Genomic DNA, 20,060 nt, shown 5'->3' with positions numbered 1-20,060 from the left:
CAGAACGGTTTCCTGCCGGCCGACGCACCGGTCAAAGTTCTTCCGGATCCTTATTACTCACCCTGGGAAACAATTATCCATCATCTCCCAGAGCTTCTTAAAGCCCGCAAGCTTAGACGAGACGTTGAAGGTCTTCCTCTTTTATCGACGAACAAGCTACGCAGTCAATCTGAGTGGAGGAGAGCTTATGTGATCTTAATCTTTCTGGCGCATGCCTACATTTGGGGCGGAGAACAGGCAGAAGAGGTTGGTACCCCGTCTGACTTTGCCAAGGGCTTTCTAACATCAGTTCAAGATCTTGCTCCCAGCAGTAGCTGTCCCTCTCTTACGCGTCTCCGAGCATCTCGAGGTTCCGCCTGTCGCGACCTATGCAGGCTTGAACTTGTGGAATTTCTCATCGACTACGAACGATTTCACTGATTTGGACTCTCTAGAGTCTTTACACACTTTTACTGGCACAAAAGACGAAGCTTGGTTTTACCTAGTCTCAGTGGCCATGGAGGCCCAAGGAGCTCGAATCATGACCGACATGCTGAATGCTTTGGAGTCCATCAAGACAAGGCATTACGACAAAATCACGAGGGCACTAGAAGCACTGTCTGGCAATATTCGACAGACCGGGGCTTTACTGGAACGAATGTATGAGAACTGCGACCCGATGGTTTTCTTCTACGAGATTCGTCCATTTCTGGCCGGGAGTAAGAACATGGCAGCAGCAGGTTTACCGAAAGGTGTCTTTTACGACGAAGGCAATGGCCAGGGTACTTGGCAACAACTTCGTGGCGGAAGCAACGGACAAAGCTCTCTCATCCAATTTCTCGATATTGTTCTGGGGGTTGAGCATACATCAGAGGGCAATAGCAACCCACATGCAAGCAAGACCAACACCAGCCAAACAAGAATGCCCGCTTTTCACGAGGAGGTCCGCACTTACATGCCAGGGCCACACAAACGTTTCCTCGAACACGTTGCCCGCATGGGCAGCATCCGAGAGCTTGCAAAACTACCGGTTTCAACTGTCGAGCAAGAAGCCTTCTGCAATGCATACAAAGCAGCAATTCGAGCGATGACGGAGTTTCGGAACAAACATTTGCAGATTGTAACCCGCTACATTGTGCTTCCCTCGAAGAAGATGCACAGTGGTGTGAAAGTAGACTTGGCAAGCGCGTCTTCAGTGAAGGACGAGCAGCTCACGGGGACTGGCGGAACAGCATTAATGCCATTCTTGAAGCAAACAAGAGACGAGACTCTGCATGCGGGACAGCTAGAGAGGGCAGAGCGGAAATGATCATTCGACGCGTTGATCCATGATATCCATAACAGTAGAGCCATCAAAAAGGAGAGAACTTACATAATTCAGTGCTAGACTAATGCAAGGGGAATGAAGAGTCCAACTTCCGCATGTAACCTCAATGCTCCATTCATATTGAGCCGGGTCCACAAATTGGGAAAGTCGCATCTGTGTGACTGCTGTGACCCATTCTCCGGTGACGGGAGCGGAAGAGCGGTTTCGGATCTCGGATCGCATCGCAGCTGAGCGAGAAAACAATAACAGTCTTCGCAGTGGCGACGGGTGTCCTGATGCTGATATGCATTTACTTCTGTTTCTTCCGAAAACCTCGGCTGTAGTCTACTATTCCCCAAACGCGCTTGTCCGATTGAAAGGTTCAAGTTCGGCTCGCACTTTGCCTTCATCTGATAATGATGAGATGCGGGCAGAAGATGCCCAGCCTTGAACGCAACTTTCATTTGGTCATCTAACTAAGCTGCCGCATGCCGCAGTCTGATGTCTGTCATGTCTTGGACTTCCAGAAACTCCGTACTATTCGCGGAGTAATCGCAATGTACCATCGTACGGGGAGAGTAGAGAAAATGGCTGGTTGAAGAGTATCTCCATAACAGTTAATAATCATGACTGTACTGAGAAAGGATACTGCGAATCTAAACGATATTCCGAAAACTGGGATTTTCGAAGAATTCGGAGCCAAGCAATTATAAATGAAAATTCTCTGCAGTCAGGTATGTACGTCATCGTGTTATAAGTCACGCTTGATCCACTGCAGAGTATGGAGTAGTGATTAGGGTAGTTTCTAACTTTCCATGCACGATGCCTTCCTAGGATCGAAAGTGTGATGACGAAGGCATCAGGTCAAATACACTAAGGCTCCTGCACGTTGGAAGTGGCTCTGGAGTGGCTAGGAGCGGCTCCAATGGATCATGATTACACCGTGCATCCGTCAACGTGTATATAGTCGGAAGTACTGTATCATGTGCTCTCACAGAAGTTTATCCAACCACGGCTAGCGTCATGCAAGTTCCGCCCTCGGAAACTTCCACCTCGGCACTGGCTGATTTCCTCCCTCCGCGTCCCGATCTTCGCTCTTCCGCATATACGTCTGCACAGCAGGAGAGTAATTACGGCTGTAACACCATGGAAGATGTTTCGGGGCGAGAGTCATCGCCACACACCTATGTCCGCACAAGAGTCGCCAACGCTTGCGACAGCTGCAAGGCCCGCAAAGGTACAATTCCCATTCTGTTTCCTTTGTCTCCGAATGTCTCTCACGAGCCATTTTGCTTTGATTTTGGGCATTGTTGTGTCAAGTAGTCAGCTGAATGTGCGTGCTTCTGGCGTGCTTCTGGCCCACAAACAATCTCAGCGCGCACTCGCATGCCGTGGTTCGTGGATTGCTATCCGAATTTCATTTTGACCATTCTATGAAATAGTCAAATGCGATGGCAAGTTGCCATGCAGCTATTGCTTGAGACGGCAACGTCCTTCCACGTGTCGATACTCTCCGCAACAGAGGCGAAGAGCTCCGGCACCCCTTCTGAGAACGCCGTCTCCGTCTGTGCACAACGGCCCAGATGTTCAGTCCGAGACCCGGCAATCAGTCCCGTCACACGAGGCCCTCGCCGAAGAAGAGACAGAAGTCCCTCGAGAAGGACGTCTTTTATGCGACGCTCAGGGGAAAATAAGTTCGTCCATCCCCCAAAAAAATAATACCTGATTCCCCAACTGATGTGTCGTATGCCATCAAGTCTTCATTGGAGATTGTGCGCCGTTGTCATTCTTCCAAACTGTCCGGCAATTGGTGAACACACGCGTTGATCCGCAAGTCTTTGCGCACCAGACCGAAAATCCACCTTTCCGACCGCCAGTTCAACATTCCGGAAACGACGAGCCCACTCTCCAACTTACGACAATATCGGGCGCTGTTGCAAGGTACCATGAAGTGGTGAGACCTCCTCCTTGTGTTGCTACAGAGTGCCCAACTTTGATAACCAATCATACATGATCTTACAGACCAGTGGTCTAGTTGATCTGTTTGGACACGCGCAACTCGTCAACGAAATTAAGTCCTGGGTTCGTCAGAACCGTAGACTACAAGACGCAGTATCCGCCACTTTTTACCTCGTTCTTGCCATAGGCTACCAGTCTTCCGAGGAAGACCTTGCATCTTCCTACTTTGAATATGCGCGCAATATCGCCCTCGCAAATCTCAGCGGGAACATCAATGTCCCAACCATTCAGACGTTCATTCTAGTTACTGTCTATATGCTCGGTTCATGCCAAATGAATGGGGCGTTCTTATTCTTCGGTATTTTCCCGGCAGAACTATCAATCATAACATTACTTAGGCAGGGTGGTTCAGACTAACCACATGGCAAACTTGCAGGCATTGCAGTGAGAGCAGCCTACTCGATCGGGATCCACCGCACCGAGATCAACTCTCGATTTGGTGCAGACGTTCACAGACAGCGGTACAAGCCCCCTTCGTTACTCCGTCACCAAAATAAACCGCTAACACTCATACTTGGTAGGGATCGCCTGTGGAAGAGCTTACGTGTCTTGGATCTCTTCTTAAGTACATCGATGGGCCGGCCGCCTGCAACATCTGACGTGGATTGCACTGTACCATACAGGGAGTTGGACGATGAGGGACAAGAAATATTCGATCTACTCAATGCTTCAGCGCAAATATTTCTAATTACTGAAGGCATCGTCGTGGAGGTGTACTCAAGAAGGAAGGTTTCGTATCAATTGACCGAGGGTATCTCACGACAGCTACGTGACTGGTCGCTTCGGTGGTTACAGAGGCTAAAGGACACGATATCCGACACTACATCTGACCAAGAAGCAAGCAAAGTGACAGGAGCATGTCAGGTCCTTTGTTCCTACTACTACGGTCAGTTTCCTTAGCAATTTCTGTCTAGCACTACGACCCAAAGAGATGATACTGATGTGATACAGCGGTAATCTTGGTCTCACGACCTTTCCTAATGTATGAATTGCACAAGCGACTAGCCGACGGGATTGCCGAGGCACCAACGACAACTTCAGGTCTGACCTCCGGCAAATCGAAACTTGCCGATGCGTGTATCGATGCCGCAAGCTTCATGGTTGACATTTTAGTTGGCCTAGCAGAGAAAGGGGTTTTGATAGGGCACATGCCTTTAGTCGTGTGAGTGACCACCCCGATGCATTATCATTGAACCTGACTTATTCATTTCTATAGCTCTTGGTTATTTGCTTCATCTCTCATCTTGGGCGTGGGCCTCCTCGGATCCTTTGGCCGCATTTTGGAAAAGTACACGCGAAACTCCATATTAGTGCTAGAACATTTTGCGAAAATCGATGCCCACGCCTCACAATACTCACTCATTGCAAAATCATTACTCAACGCTGCTCTCGAGTATTTGGAAAAGAAGGAACTCAGAGAGCGTATCCAGCGTACTGAAAGCTCCTCGCAGCTTTTCGGGCTTGTCCCGCGAGAAAGCACTGAAAACATCCACAACATCCAAGCTTCAGCTACTGAGGCCAGTCCGAATACAAGCACGGATCGAAACCTCGTCCCGAAGACAAATAACTCCGCCTCTGGTTTTCTTGGGCTTGGTTCGCCATCTTTTGTGGATGTGGACGCGTCCTTTTTAAGCCTTTCATCCTCCTTACCCAGAACGCCGGATTTATCTATACTTGATGGAAGAAACGAGATGGATCATGGCTTTGGGGATCTGAACTTATTTCAACTCCTAGATGGTGACGGACACATTGATCTTGGACCTTACATCTAACAAGAGTTCTCATCAGAAAGTCCTTTAACATTTGCTTAAGAATTCGTTACGCGTTCGAAATCTTGGTTTAAAGTTTGGGGCCAATCAGAAGATTCAAGCTTATTCTTTCCTATCGTTTCGGGGCGCTCAGATTCAATGTGACTCTTGCCAGTCTGACTTCCGTATCAAGGAGGAGGCAAAACAGTTATAAATCTGCTTGGCCCGAATGAAGGCATGCCAATATGTCGTAACGCCATATGTGGCGCTCCCCATTCACTGCCGTACGATACCGCTTACTACCTTACGAGACGACTGTCCACTTCGTACGGTAATTAGATACGACCCCTTAAGGTTCTCTCTCACTTAGAGGAATTAAGCCACTTTTTACTATATATGTCTTCCACTTGGATCCTCGCTTTGTGATAACATACGAACTATGACCCCGAAGAACTTACTTTTACTGGCTCGGCATCTTCCAGCGGTGCGTTTTGCCTCGCTCAACGCCTCTACTAGTCATGGGGAGGGTACTGATACTCTACCTTACTTTGCATAAACGGCCAGCCACATATTACAGGTAAAAGTAGAGGTATCCATACGCTAGGCTAGCTTGCACGTCCTGACTTAACATCACAATCTGAGAACAAGATATATTTCGTAAGCGACCTCTAAGTTCTTGCTGAGATGCATGACATCGGGATACTTTTACGGCTCATTGCGCGTGTCTGAATGCACTGCGTCACCAGGAGGACTGGAGCGACATCTAGCAGTACGCGTTGATTCTTGGAACCGTTAAAGCACGCAGTGAAACAACGCTATCGAAAACGCTAGCTTAAGCTTGCTGTGCGAGACGCTGCGCGATTTTTCACAGATGCCGCATTTTACGCCGGGTGGCTTGATTCACTTGACGGGTTACAAAAAGAGTCTCTTCAGGAATATTTCGCCTAAGGGGACGTGCTCCTTCTAGATGGATCCCTTGATCAATGTATGGCCTAGGCACAATTTGGTAGTATTACTTGGTGGCAGCCTAGCTAGAGGTCTTCGACGCTTTACGAGTACGTGTTCATCACAGCTGCAGGGGCCTGCAGCCGAGCAAGCCGCTCGGTTCCTAGGCATTGGCTTCGATTTAAACTTCGTCACCCTTTCCGACTGACGTCTCACAACGGGAGTCTGCGCAACTTCCCACACATGTTGACGCCACCGACAATTGTGCTGCATTGTGATGGATGAACGCATCGGCTTCTGAAAGAGGTACCAAAGAGACGCCCACAACTGGACATCCCGCATGTCTTCCAATTGCTGGCCGGCCCGCAATCGCCCCTCCGTACATACCCGTTCCCGCTATCGGCAGAAAAGATTGAACGAGACTCCTGGTGCACATTTCGCTTATCTCGTCAGCTCACTTATCTCGCGAGATGTCAGCTCCTCCTCCGAATAGGCCTTATGCAAAGCAGCCTCGGCCTCTAGCTTGCATGTTATGCCAACGTCGAAAGGTCAAATGTGACCGGAAGTACCCGTGCGCGAATTGTGTCAAGGTCTGTCTTGGAAAACGTCAGCGACATATCATAATGTCATGGATCTCTATCTCTGAAGCGGAGGAGCTAGAGCTTCCACATTCTACCGGACCACACATCTCGTTTTGTTGTTGTTTCTTCCTTGCTTGCTCTTGGATTCTTGCTGACATCTATATTCTCATACCTAGTCTAATATGACATGTAGTCCTAGCATTCCGGCACCAGTGCGAAAGCGTAGACGTCCTAATGCGGAGCTGCAAGCTAGACTTGCTCGTTGCGAGGAGCTTATAGCCCGATATGCAGCTGCAAGCAATGAGCCCCTGGAAGACAATGGCATAGTCGCTCCGCCACAGTCTTCCAGCATTCCCCAATATGAGAATCACGAAATCAACTGGAAACCCGCTGGCAAGCTTGTGGCGGAAGGTGGTACTGTGCGTTTCATGGACAACTTCCTATGGGCCACCGTCTATGAAGAGGTACGACCTTTTTAAATATCCGTCGCCTGGCTGCCCTTCTTGCTAAGAAAACAACACATTTAGCTACGTGGGATGAGAGAACTTGTGGAACACGAAGAGGATATTGCTGAGGCAGAACCCCACGACTGGGACCCCGGAGCTTCAATGCCTGATTACAGCGAATATCTTCTTGTCGGCGGCAATTTGCCGTCTGAGAAACCTCATGATCTTTACCCAAGCGCCGGTCAAATTTTCGGCTTATGGCAGATCTTTCTCGAGAGAGTGAATTCTCTTACGAAAATCATACACCCTCCCACCTTGCAGCAGTCTGTGGCAGAAGCTGCCGCTGGCCCAGGGACCTTGCCACACAACATTGACGCCCTCCTCTTCGCCGTGTACAGCATGTCCATCGTCTCCATGAATGATGGCGAGTGCCTCGCAATGCTAGGCTCCACATGCAAAGCTGCATTTCGGCGGTTTTCATCCGGAGTACGAGCGAGCCTGCTACAGGCGCAATTTCTTAAATCTCACGATCTGACAACACTCCAGGCATTAGTTTTGCACATTGTAAGGCCACTTTCTTGATTGTTGCTGTCTATTTTGCTAATTATGTCCAAGATGTCGATACAGGGCCGGTGCAACATCCATGGAGCTTGGATTTTGAATGGCATCTGCGTACGAATCGCCCAGAAAATGGGCCTCCACAGAGATGGAGAGCTTCTCGGCCTTTCACCTTTTGAGACCGAGATGAGGCGGCGGATTTGGTGGCAGATTTTCATGCTGGACTCCAAATTCTCCATGATATCAGGGCTGAGCCAATCGTTGCTTCCTCGACCTAGCGACTGCAAGCTTCCCAAGAATCTCAATGACGCGGACTTACATGCAGGTGCAACGGAGCGATATCAGGATCGCGAAGGCCCAACAGACATGGTAATTCCACTCTTGGTGTATCAAGTTGGCTTTTGCATTCAGCAGCAGCAAGACATCGAATCGTTAATGCTTTACAACGAGTTAAGCACCCTGAGCTCAGGAAGAAGAAGCAAAGTTCAGTCGGCACAAATCAGCGCTTTTATTAAGAATCTCGAGGGTCGGCTCAATAACGTTATCGATAAGAACTCCGATCCGACGGCTGGTCCTGTCCACGAGTTGGCCAGCCTCTTGAAGTCTCTGATACTTCAAAAAGTTCAGGAAACGAGTCGCCCTCCCCAAGAACAACCAGAATGGGGCTCGGAAATTATCACACCTAAAGACAACCTATTTAAATGGTCTGTCATGACCACCGAGCAGAACATCAACGCCTATAGATCGAATAGACACCCCGAGTTCCACTGGTTTCTCAAGTTGCTATTTCAGTATGACGTATTAATTTTCATGATTGGCCAGCTTAGCCAGCGAATGACCGGGGCTATAGTCGAGCGGGCCTGGCAGCTGGTTCCGTCTATTTACGAGTTTCATCCCGAGTTTTTGGACCCTTCTCAGGAGTATAACCTCGTTCTCGCCAGGTTTACGGTAAAGGCCTGGAAAACCCGTGATGACTATCTTTCATCTCAACAAGGACTACGACCAGAAGAGCCAGACTACATGAAGCGCATCAGACAGATTCTAGGGACCTCCTTGGATAGGTGTGCTACTGGGACCGTGCTGCCGGTTCCTGAAGATGCACTGAGCGCCGAGAGCCAGATTGGACAAGGCTCTATGGAAGAATTGTTTTCCACATGCCTCGGTGCAGCTGCAGCATGGGATTCTCTAGCGCACCCCGACGAAGAGTGCATTCAGAGGCAGCTCTCCACGTTCGAGGATTTGGACATGACAGTACCAAGAAACTGGTGATTCTGTGGCTACGAAGTGTAAGGCTAGAACAAACAGGCTAAGGTTTGCCACCGTAGCTACTTAGCGGTCTAAGTGAGGGATCTTATCGACATTCCGAGTCTGGAGAGGCATAGCCCGCTTGCGGGTCTTGGGTGAAAAGAGAGTACTGGTGTTGCGTGCCAGTATACACGTGTGCCACACTAGCTCACTGTACACCTAACAACTGCCGTTATGTATCTGGGTTTGAGGCTTTCTTTACAGAAAGTTATTGCGTTATAAATTAGGTGAAGGGTCAAGACCCTCCACTGTTGCCTTTTGAGTTATGTGTCGAACGGGGCTCATCGTTTGTACAGACCCTAACTCACCAAGGTGATATAAACATTATCCACAGAATAGTCCTATTGATTACATGCACCCTATGCTTTTTGCACTAGTTCTGTCAAGTACCTCTCTCGGTGTACTAAATCGAATTCATACTTATCGAGGCTCCACACAAAACGGACACATAGAAGTTCATGTCAAGATGCATATGTCGATCACTCAAGGCCGATTGAGGTTGCGGATATTTTAGGGGCCAATGATGTCATGCCTTCAGCATAGTGAAAGGATCGTGAATGGCTTCAGTTAGCCGTACATATGTATGTCTTGTATACAAACAGCGAATGCGTGCGGACTCGCCAAGTACACAAGCTGCAATCAGCCCGCATCTCTCTCAATCTGTGAAAGGACAAAATCGAGTTTATTGTTGCAATAAGACATGGCGATGCAGTATAATTTGAAAGAATACTACTTTTGCGACACAACTTCGCCGCCTTTACATAAGTGGCAACGTTGGTGTTTAATACAGCAGAGAACCCGCACGGTGATCGCGATCAATAATACCTTTTGGTCACCCTGGCATTTTTTACTGGGGTGGGTGCTGCAGCGGTGGAGTCTCTCATGGGTGTGAGCAACGCCCGTAAGTGACATACGTGCGAACTCAGGATGCGTTAGGAGGGATGATGGTTCAAGCCTTTGAGGGTAATTACCTCACTAAATTTGCCAGACCGCTTTCTAGAACTATGAAATACTCTGTGCCTCAATACTTGCGTCTCATTTATGTTTCGCACATGGTCGAGCTCAGACCCTGTCGTTGACAAAATTACTTGTATGGTGCAAACATGGGACGAGCGCTAAATTCGCCAATGTCTGGATGGGCCTGAAACAGAAGTGGCTATGTTATCCGTTGTTTCTAACTCATGAAACGCACAACTTTGTGAGAACCCCTGGGGTGTTTTGCTGTCTAAGGTAGGTTCAAATCTCGCCAGAACCTCATTGTTTTTCCCACCCCAACCTCATACATCATCAGCAATCACTAAGTTACGACGACGAAGCGGTCGCTATCGAGAACACGGAAAGTGCCCAAACAGTCCTCGGAACAAGCCACGATGGAGTCAAAACAGGAGGACCATGAACCCTTCTTAGGCTTTCGGGACGACCCTAACAAGCGAACTTCCACCGAAGACGAGATGGACGATGACAGCTCCCGCCGCCAACAACAAGCTCTGAGAACATCACGCCATGGCAGGCTTCTTCGAGACGTCCTCGTATTTCTCGTCGCATCTCTTCTATGGGTCGCAGCGTTCTACTTTCTAGTGCCCAGTCCTCTGAACCAGAACACAGGCGGCAAGGTCACCGATGGAGAAGATGGGGGAAGCCGAACTCCAACATCGAGTGACTACATCGCAGCTTTCCACAATGTCACTTCCAACGCCCAATATATCTCTTGCGGAAACTCCACAGTCGAGGCGAAGAAGATGGGTTGCAAGTACGATACCTTACTGAATTATTGGGTTCCGTCGCAATGCTACGACCGAGAGTTCGAAACGGAATATAAAGATGACGATAGCTGGAATGCCTTCGCGGAGTATGTCAACGAATACTTACTCAAATCATTGTGTATTATATCTATACCAACTAACACTTTGCTGCAGTCAAAACTTGACTCAACCCATAGCCGCAGAAGCAATGGGTGACCAAGAAGTCTACTATACTTCAATTCGGGACCATCTCAACCACTGTTCGATGCTTTGGAAAAAGCAATTTTGGACCCTTTTCGAGGAACGAACCGCGTTTGATGGCATAATTGTTAACTCGTTTCACACGGAGCACTGTGCCGACTTTCTCAAGGATATCTACGGATCAAACCGAACTGAGGCGACGCTCGTGAGAGTTGGCTTCTCAGGATGCTGGATTCGGAACAATAGCAAGGATGTCTAGAAGAATAATGCAAAAGCAGGCCCATAGCTGTTGTATCTACACACGCATCTAATCGTCTAGATCGTATTACTCAGTGATCTTCAGCCTCGGCGAGTTATCATGACCAGCCAGACACGAAAAAGCGACATGGTTGATGAAAAGTCGCAAATCATATTTTCATGCCCGCAAGGTGTGTGCCTGAAAAATTGGCTTCCCGAACCAGATTTCAATTCCCCTGGCGGCGTACTTCTACACCAAGCCACCTCTTCCCACTTCGAAAATTTGTGTTTTCTTCGCTATACTGTTGGTCGGAACGCTCACTTCAATCAGAGTTTCTTGGGATGCAGCTCCCCGTAGTCCAATGTTGTGAAAGGGGGGTTATTGTTTCTTTCCGGGTAACATTAGGCTGGTACTGTGATGGCTCGGACATCTATAACTTTTAATGTGACCATCGTTGATTTGGCATTGCCTTTTTCTCGAGAAATCTGTGCATAGCTGTCTCAAAATACACTCAAGCTTTGCCAGTCAATATGCAGATCGCTATCGTCAAACTGGAGCTCACTCCAGTTCAACAACCCCCCGTCAGCCCCAGGCCAAACGTCAAAGGATCCTTGTTCAGTTCCTGCCCGAGTTGGGGCCCAGGATGTCTCATCCTCCGTATATCCCTCCTGGTTGCCAGCGCTGACGCTGCCTAGACTCTCCAAGCTAAAGAGCCTTGAGACGTATCGACTGCTCCCAGCGTTATTCGACTTCAAGCGACGCTCTGCGATGGCGGTAGCCAACGACGTCAATATCTCCAGGTAATGTGCGGCCTGTGGGCTTTGGCCAGCAAGAAATCTTAAAACATCTATGGCTCCTTGAAATGCTCTATCTGTCTCGAGATCGATGCTGACCTTTGCGAAGCACTCCACTCCGAGAATGAGTCCTGCAGAAAATACCAAAGCTCTGTGTGGGATTATTAGCACTGTCTCAGAGCGAACCTTGTGGGAAATGAACAAATACAGAAACCAGAACAGTTGAATCTTACTTCAGGATACACATGCTTCTCTCGAGTAGCCCGGCCTTCAGAGCATCAGCACAAGTTTGTGCCAAATACACGGCAGCTTCGATGCACGCCGCGGCTAGCGGCGGATGATGAATTTTGTTTCCTGCTTGACTGTTGAGAGAGGAAATGAATATCGGCCGTGTTGCCAGTGTGACAGCGAAATAATATAGACAAGATACATGGATCTTGGCAACGGCCATTCGATTGGCTTCGATGGAATCTCCCAGAACTTTAGGCTGTTCAGGGTTCTCCAAAGGCATGAGGAGATCCCTTTTCCAGCCATCTATGTTGACTAGAAGTTGCTCCACGACGGGAACCGTGATATCTTTACCGTGATATAAGGTGTTGTTGATATCATTGATAATTTCAACAACCTCACACGTTGCAACAAGATATTTCGATCCGTAGTTGCAATCGGGTGCCAAATCTCCAATCAGAGGCCTAGTATCCGTTCCAGCCGTGGCGGCTGGCCGGCCTAAGAGAGAGCTAACAAGCTTGTCCAGAATTCGTACACTGATCCAAACTCTCGATCTTTATAGTGTTGCGAATGTGAGCGAGGTACGATCAATTTTTACAGACGCATTTTGCTGTGGGATGACTTACTTCAATAGTCCACACTGATGGGACTTGGGCTCACATGTATACATAGTTTGACTGTGAAGGCCAAGTGCAAGAGCAGCCCTGACAGCAATAGATATGTACATGTACGCTGTATTTCTGCGGCAATTCCCCAGCATATAGAATGCCATAAGCAGGAAAAGTCTGACCATGTCTAAGTCTGGATCTTCTAGCAGTCCAGAGAAGGCTTGCCGCTGTGCTTTGCGAAAAAACGTGAAGCTGTGATCTTGAGCTTCTGGTGCGTTGCTGCACTGTGCCCCTATTGCCATTACCATGTCTCTGATGGCATCTGAGAGGTGCGGTGAATGGTTTGATGGCCAAGCCGCCTTGTCAGCAAAAGAATTTTCGTCAAAGGGTGATGTAACTCCGACACAGATGCTGTCGGTTAAGCACAATAATTCCCTTTGATCATCAGAGTCCAGGATGTTGATGAGACCTTCTGTCTGTGGCATGATACTTAGTTATAATCAGATTTGAGGAGGGGGGGTCCTCTTACGATTGTATAGTAACATTTCAAGTAATCGAGTCGTTGCTGATTGCCCAAGTCCACGGCCTCATCTGATGAAATCGACCGCCTTGCCTCCGGAGACTCGGCTTCGAGCATCGTCTCCATTCCATCATTGTGGGAGAAAGGTGAGGGGCCAATCTGCCTCACCACCACCTGGCGAACGGTTTGAAGGAACGAGATTGCTGCAGCGCCCCCAACGAATACTTTCATATGTACGTTCAAGGTCAGCAATCTCAGTAGTGCGCTAGTAGGTCGAGTAAACCACCCGACAACTACCTACCTTGTTCACCGTGTGCACTCCGTAATAATCTACTTGGATTGGCCAGTAGAGAGGATTCTGGCCGAGTATCCTCTCCGGTGTGGGATTCTCGAGGAGGTGTCATGGGACTTTGATGCGCATCAACACAGGGTTCTTCGCATTCTTGTTGAGAAACTGAAGGAGACATTGGGAATGGGTTCGGAGGCTGTTCCGTGTCAATCTCACTGTGCCGTCGCGGACGAGTTGTTGATGACCCGGAAGCGATTGTTGACACTGTGATAGAACCATGCTCGAAGGATGCGCGTGATCTCCGCCCACCAGCAGTACTGGCCCTTGTAACTGAGGGCCTTTTCGTCCTTGAACCTCTGGGTAGATACGTCATGCGACAGTCAGGTTCAAGACCACGGCGAACACATTGATTACAAGGTGCAGTGCCGCTGCACTTCTTCTTGGCTTCGCGGCAGAACCTACATGCCTCAGCAGCACGCTGACGCTGGCTCTCGGGGACTTTGGGGCGAGGCATGATTGTGAGGAGCGCGAGGAGGTTGAAATGATCGTGGAGAGATGGAGATGCGTAAGCCTTCCTCCACGCGACCAGACGTCAGTCAGTCCAAGTCAACAGGGCCGCCCAGTTGTGTGGAGCACCTGATAAGAGAGAGTTTCTTACTGCAGTAGGCACATCGGTTGCCGGCTCCCGGACCCTGCACCCCGAACCCCCGCGTCCCCACCCCGCTCACAGTGCCCTTTCGGAAGTTCCTAAATGGCTTCCGATGTTAGCACAACGAGAATTAGTTAGTCAGAAACCAGCGCTGATAAGCCATGACTTCAAGCTCGCCATGTGATTTCTCACGAACGGGAAGAGTCGCTCAGATAGCAGTAGCTTCTCCGGCAATTTCATACACTCGTTAACTATACATGTACTATCTAGTTGATCTCGACACAGCTTGATGCTCTTATGCGCGAGAAACAATTCTTTGTGACTCTTGCTACATCCATGAGGAAATAGCTTTTATATAGCCAGTCAATGATTAAGTTAGGTACGAATCATAGATTGCCTGCCAGTGGCTCGCTATTACACACGAATGCATCCTGAAGACTCGTATCTGGTATTTTCAAATTATTACTTGTACTTGATAGGCCGCTTACAAAGCAACACGGTATCCGCTGGCTCGCCTTTCCGTCCATGATGTGTCTAGTCCCACCTACAAAAGCTCATTTGAACATTGACTTTACGCCTCACTGTCCTTGAAACCCGGCAGCTTGAACAGTTGCTTGGCGTTGTCCCGCCCGATTTTCTTCTTGTCGTTATCATTGATGGGAAGAGCATCATACCAATCGCATCCATCCGAGAAAGATTCGAAAGGGTAGTCAATCGAAAACAATATGCGATCCGCTCCTACTTCAGCCATGCAGAACTGAAGAGTCGTGGTGGAGAAATGCCCGCTAGTCGTGATCCACAAGTTGCTTGCAAAGTACTCGCGGATAGTTCGCTTGCAAGACAGCCCCAGCGGCTTCTTCACATCCTCGAACCAGTGGTTAATGCGCCACATGTCGAATGGTATCTTCTCTCCTAGGTGGCCCAAGATAATTTGGAGCTTGGGATGGCGATCGAAGACACCGTTTGTGACCATTCCGAGGACGTGCAGACTGACTCCCTGCGAAAAGCTCAATGGAGGTCCAATGAGCCATGAGCGCTTTGCCCATAGCTTTTCGTGAATTGTTCCGGTGGGATTTCGTGGGTGCAGGTAGAAAGGAACATCGAGTTCGGTCACTGTAGACCAGAAAACATCCCATTCCGGGCCGTCATAGAAGATCATGTCGTCACCATCAGGGCCTGCCCGCTGAGTGTCGTTGACAAGGGCACCCAAGAAGCCGTACTCAGTTACACAACGCCTTAACTCATCGGCAGCTTCCTTGGGGTCATGCATAGAAAGAGTTCTGGCACAGGTAAGCCACAGAATACTTCAAGTGCTTTCTAAAAGTAGATGACTTACGCAAACGCGCCGAAACGTTCAGGGTGTTTCTTAACCTCTGGAGCAATGTAATCATTGATCTCTTTGGCCAAAAGCTGTGCTTCCTTCGGATCCCAGATGTCCTGGATCCCAGGTGCTGTGTACGATAGAATGGTGAACCCAACACCGTGTTTGTCCATGTAGCTGAGTCGAATGTCCGCAACATCGGAGATTTCAGCTGCGTGCTTCTCGGGGTCGATGGCAAAAAGTCCTGCCCACCAACGTGTCTTCTCTTGAAAACGTGGAAGAGCAAAGGCCTCCTCGAGCGCAATTTTTCCGAGCATGATGAAGGATGTGCGGGGTTACAAACTGTTAAGGTGATGGGAGCACAGTCTGACTGCTTATGTGACAAAAAGCTGAGGGAAGTGAATCAAGGTCAGGCAGTGAAAGTAGCAAAGGAATTAAGATGTCTCTGCGTCTGGTAGATTCTTGGGGCTCGGCGAGTGTTTAAATCTCGAGTCGATCACAAACACAAAGATAGATGACCCTCTTGATCCGTAGCATGAGACAACGGCTTCGAGCAAGACGCACTGTCGCGTACCGGGCCGCTCGGTTTCATCCCGCTGCCCGCATCGGAATACATAGCATTCGGCCTATACCTCAGGTACTGTAACCATTGTGAAATCTACCGCCTGTCCATTCGCTGCTACTAGGTAGGTGTATGGCGGATATGTACTTTTGGAGAGCTGCCCACTACAGCCAAAGTTGGGGTCTACGACACAGTGCGGGCTCAGAGCGGATACGACTCATACACCTTCTCATTTACCGAACCACTTGTGGTTTACCTGGCGGACCTTAGCCGATGGTGGCCATGAGCGATGCTGACCCGCTTAGCCGAAACGAAAAGCTTCTTACTACGTACTTAAGGTGGCCCGTAGCCGACAGGCCTGACATTTGCAGCATCTCCGCATCTAGCCGCTCGGATGTGCAGTCATCAAAGAGCTAATCTGTTAATCCCAATGTTCCCAACGCCGTCGGATAATACACTACTGATCGCTCCCCGCCACCTTTGAGCATTCCAATGGTTGTAAGTTTAGTGACGTGACTACGTGTACTCATAATCCCATAAATCCGGCTGACTACTCGATTAATGGCGTCGCGGGATCGTGGTTCTGTTCAACACGGAAATCTCAAGGTCGTGATCGTCAATACTCTAGACATTTTACCGGCGGCCTGAGAAGTGAATGCACCCGTGAGATTGCCTCCAGTGAAGTAGGAGAATGATCGCTTCCTGCTTACTGGTCTTGTAGATGCGACAGTATCGCCAGTTCAAAAGGCTCTACGCAGCAGTTGCATGCAAACTACATTGCTGTTTGGCTTATAACGCGATTCAGACGATTTCGGAATTGTGTCTACAATATTTACGTACTTTACCTTGTTCCATTACTGCCTCAAAGCTCATATCATGCGCGAAAGAAGTCCCGAATCCTTGCTCCTTAGATTCCACTATACAAGCCACCAGAGAGACTTTAAGTCCCGTTGTTGCAATGTATATGTTTGGCTAATTCATCTTCGCTTATTGATATCGAATTTTGGTAAGTAATCAGTGCTTGTATCTTACGGAAACGATAATGGAAACCCAGAGTATATAAGTATACAGTAGGACATATGTTGAAAATAGCCAATACGCAGTTCGAGGCCACTTTTGTGTCATGAGACATCAGTAGTGGGTACGCATGACTACTGCTTGCTATCTGACGTTGCTGTCTCTGCCGATATGCATCTCGCATGCTCCTGCCGGCAACATAATGTTAAACATCCAAAGCGAGGGCCTTATTAGAATTGTCTCTCAGAGGAAGACAATCACAAGTCTATAAGTTTGTGGAGATAATTCTCAAACCCGTCCTGGATGATCTCAAACCCCTCTGTGGTTGAGAGTGAATCTAAAGCGTTCGGCGCGAGGAATGTGGCTCGGGAGCTTGCATCGTTCATACGCAATTAATGACCACGAGAGTTACTCATTTTAGATGCCAGAATGGCTCGCATGTTGATGATTGACGAAGATGGGGCATGGTACCTGGCGTTGATTCAACAATACATGCTTTGTGATTGGATCGCGACGAGCCAAATTTTCTAAAGACACAGGCATCGGATATGCGCTGTTTTGATTGATTGGCATGTCATTATGTTCGCTAATACTATGACCGAGAGGCTAATGCAGGCGATGCAGGAATTCGTTTCCCCGCTGTCGATCTTCAGCAGCTTAAACTACCAGGCCCAAGCGTTTTGTCTAGATACGAGGAATGGGGCCTAAGCATCGGGAAACACATGGGCTGATTGGTGCTTACGCCGCAAACTGCAAAAAGGTTTCGTTCTCCAACTGCGAGTTACCTGTAATTCTAGCAATGGACGTATTTCCTTCTACAGGAGACCACGGTCCTAGATCGTCCACAATAGTAGCCTTCATGGTCATGGATCCGGAGTCTGGTAATATGACAATGAGGAGGCCGAGTATATAATATACTCCAGGTATTCCCCAATGTTGACCTCACTGCCCAGCACCATTCCAGCAATATTCTCAGCAACTTACATCGCAACCCAATATCTTTTTCGTTCACCGCAAGATTCGTTATAAATTCTCCTCCGATAATGGGGCTCACTATCATCCAGGCTTCTGTTGTTGCTTTTTTAGCCACTGTGAGCTTGGCAGCCCATATATCGAATACTGCCGTACCTAAGCCTTGGAGCAATTTCAACAACAATGGCGTGTTCTATCCAGAGCAGACTGCGAGTAGCTGGAGAACTCTATACGGCCGAACTCTTCAACTGCCTGACGATTCTCTTCTTCTCTCTTGGGAAGACTATGACCCCGCGGCAGCTTTGACTTACTTTCCTATCTACAAGTCAGAAGATGGCGGGGCTTCGTTTACTGCTTTCTCCAGAGTCGAAGATCAAGTCAATGGCTGGGGAAACTGGTATCAGCCATTCCTCTACGAACTTCCGCAGCCATTTGGGGGGTTTCCACAAGGCACCATTCTCCTGGCCGGTGTCTCTACGCCACGCAATCTGTCACAGGCGTACATTGATTTGTATGCCAGTACCAATCAGGGAAAGGCATGGACGTTTGTCAGCCATATAGTCTATGGCCCTGGTCCGGAGACCATCGCCCGAGGGGACAAGGCAGTCTGGGAGCCCTTCTTGCTGATGCATGAAGGAGAGCTTGTGTGTTATTATTCCACTCAAGTCGACCCCTATCACAACCAAAAGCTTTCTCACAGAACAACCAAGGACCTGCGGCAATGGAGCGATGAAGTCGATGATGTCGCCCAGGCAGATGCAGGATTACGGCCCGGCATGGCTACAGTGGCATATAGCCCAATCTCGCAAAAGTATGTCATGACTTTTGAATTCTGTGGCGGCCCTATCGCTAGCGGATGCCCAGTCTACTACAAGGTCTCCGACTCTCCCCTGACCTTTGGCGATGCCGACCTTCAGCCCATTATTCCTGGTGACGGCCAGCTGAATCCTAATGGGAGCCCATTCGTCATCTGGACTGCGGAGCCTGGGACAAATGGCACGAGTGGTGTTTTCATCGCCAATGGAAGTAGTCGTGAGGAGGTCTTTGTGAACAGCGATGCCGTCGATCCAAACGGATGGAAGGTAGTCAACGTCGGGCAGTGGTCAGCTTACTCCCGAGAACTTCGGATCATTGCCACCCCCGAGTCTAGCCCTCAAACGGGAGCCCCAAACTTCTCCTCACGAACGGGGGAAACGTTGGCTGCTCTGGAGATTGCTACAAGTATGTTGCTAATGGTGTAGTGGATATACCTACATACCATGCCTAGAGAATGGCGAACCGAAGCAAGGAGACATTTTTGGCTTAATCAATTGATTCATAGAATCATGAACTTTCCAGTACAAGCGCTTTCGAGATTTCTATTTACGTGGCTCTTACAAACTATAGGTAGTAATCGTCCTAAAAGCGTCGGTGTGATCGAGCTCCTGCACTAGGAATTTTTTCGCAACATCTATCATGTAAACCACTTAGCAGTATAATGCAATATGATCGGATATTTTGCGAAGCTCCAGGTCATTGAAACCAACAATTAAACTCATTAATGTTGAGAAAAGCTTGTGACTTGCTTCAGTTACATGAGACCCGTCATGTCGATGCCAAATAGTTTCAATCCCAACTTTCTCTACTTCATGAACTGCACTGGCACTTCGCATTTCAAATATAGATACATTTCTGTTCATCATGCTTGAACACATAGATTTCAATCTCCAACGAAGTGTGAACGACTTATTAATCAAGGTCAGACAAATGTTTTAGCAGGTTCATGTTCATGGGGCCGAAATTGGTGTCATTCCTGGTTTCCCATCTCCTCTCCATCTCTCATCTTTCCGAATTAATTTACTTCCACCACTATGGCGCATCAGCATTTCGATGCTACCCAGACTATCGATCAACCATCAGGTGGTCTCCGTGACCATATATCCCCCTCCAAGTTACTAGTCATTCATTCGTCCTTTACTAGCTGCTCATGAGTGTGATATCGCGGATTGGTTCTAATTGGATATGAACGTATTTCAAATTCCCAAAACAACTA

General features: G+C 48.6%; 2 protein-coding genes across 2 annotated transcripts; one reads left to right on the top strand and one right to left on the bottom strand.

Moving 5' to 3' along the window:
- Positions 1–8,017: 8,017 nt before the first annotated feature.
- Positions 8,018–8,851, top strand: N0V96_009765 (uncharacterized protein; the record flags this gene model as incomplete). Its single annotated transcript, XM_065758743.1, has 1 exon — positions 8,018–8,851. One exon carries the CDS (start codon positions 8,018–8,020, stop codon positions 8,849–8,851), a length of 834 nt encoding a protein of 277 aa, XP_065612808.1.
- Positions 8,852–14,727: 5,876 nt separating this feature from the next.
- Positions 14,728–15,794, bottom strand: N0V96_009764 (uncharacterized protein; the record flags this gene model as incomplete). The annotated part of the gene is made up of 2 exons (XM_053190436.1): positions 14,728–15,436; positions 15,493–15,794. 2 exons carry the CDS (start codon positions 15,792–15,794, stop codon positions 14,728–14,730), a joined length of 1,011 nt encoding a protein of 336 aa, XP_053052366.1.
- Positions 15,795–20,060: the final 4,266 nt, after the last annotated feature.

Source organism: Colletotrichum fioriniae (assembly GCF_027942845.1).
Source record: "Colletotrichum fioriniae strain IMI 355084 chromosome Unknown scaffold_12, whole genome shotgun sequence".
Classification (NCBI taxonomy): domain Eukaryota; kingdom Fungi; phylum Ascomycota; class Sordariomycetes; order Glomerellales; family Glomerellaceae; genus Colletotrichum; species Colletotrichum fioriniae.
The sequence above is the reverse complement of the archived record's forward strand: the minus strand, read 5'-3'. Positions and strand labels throughout refer to the sequence as shown.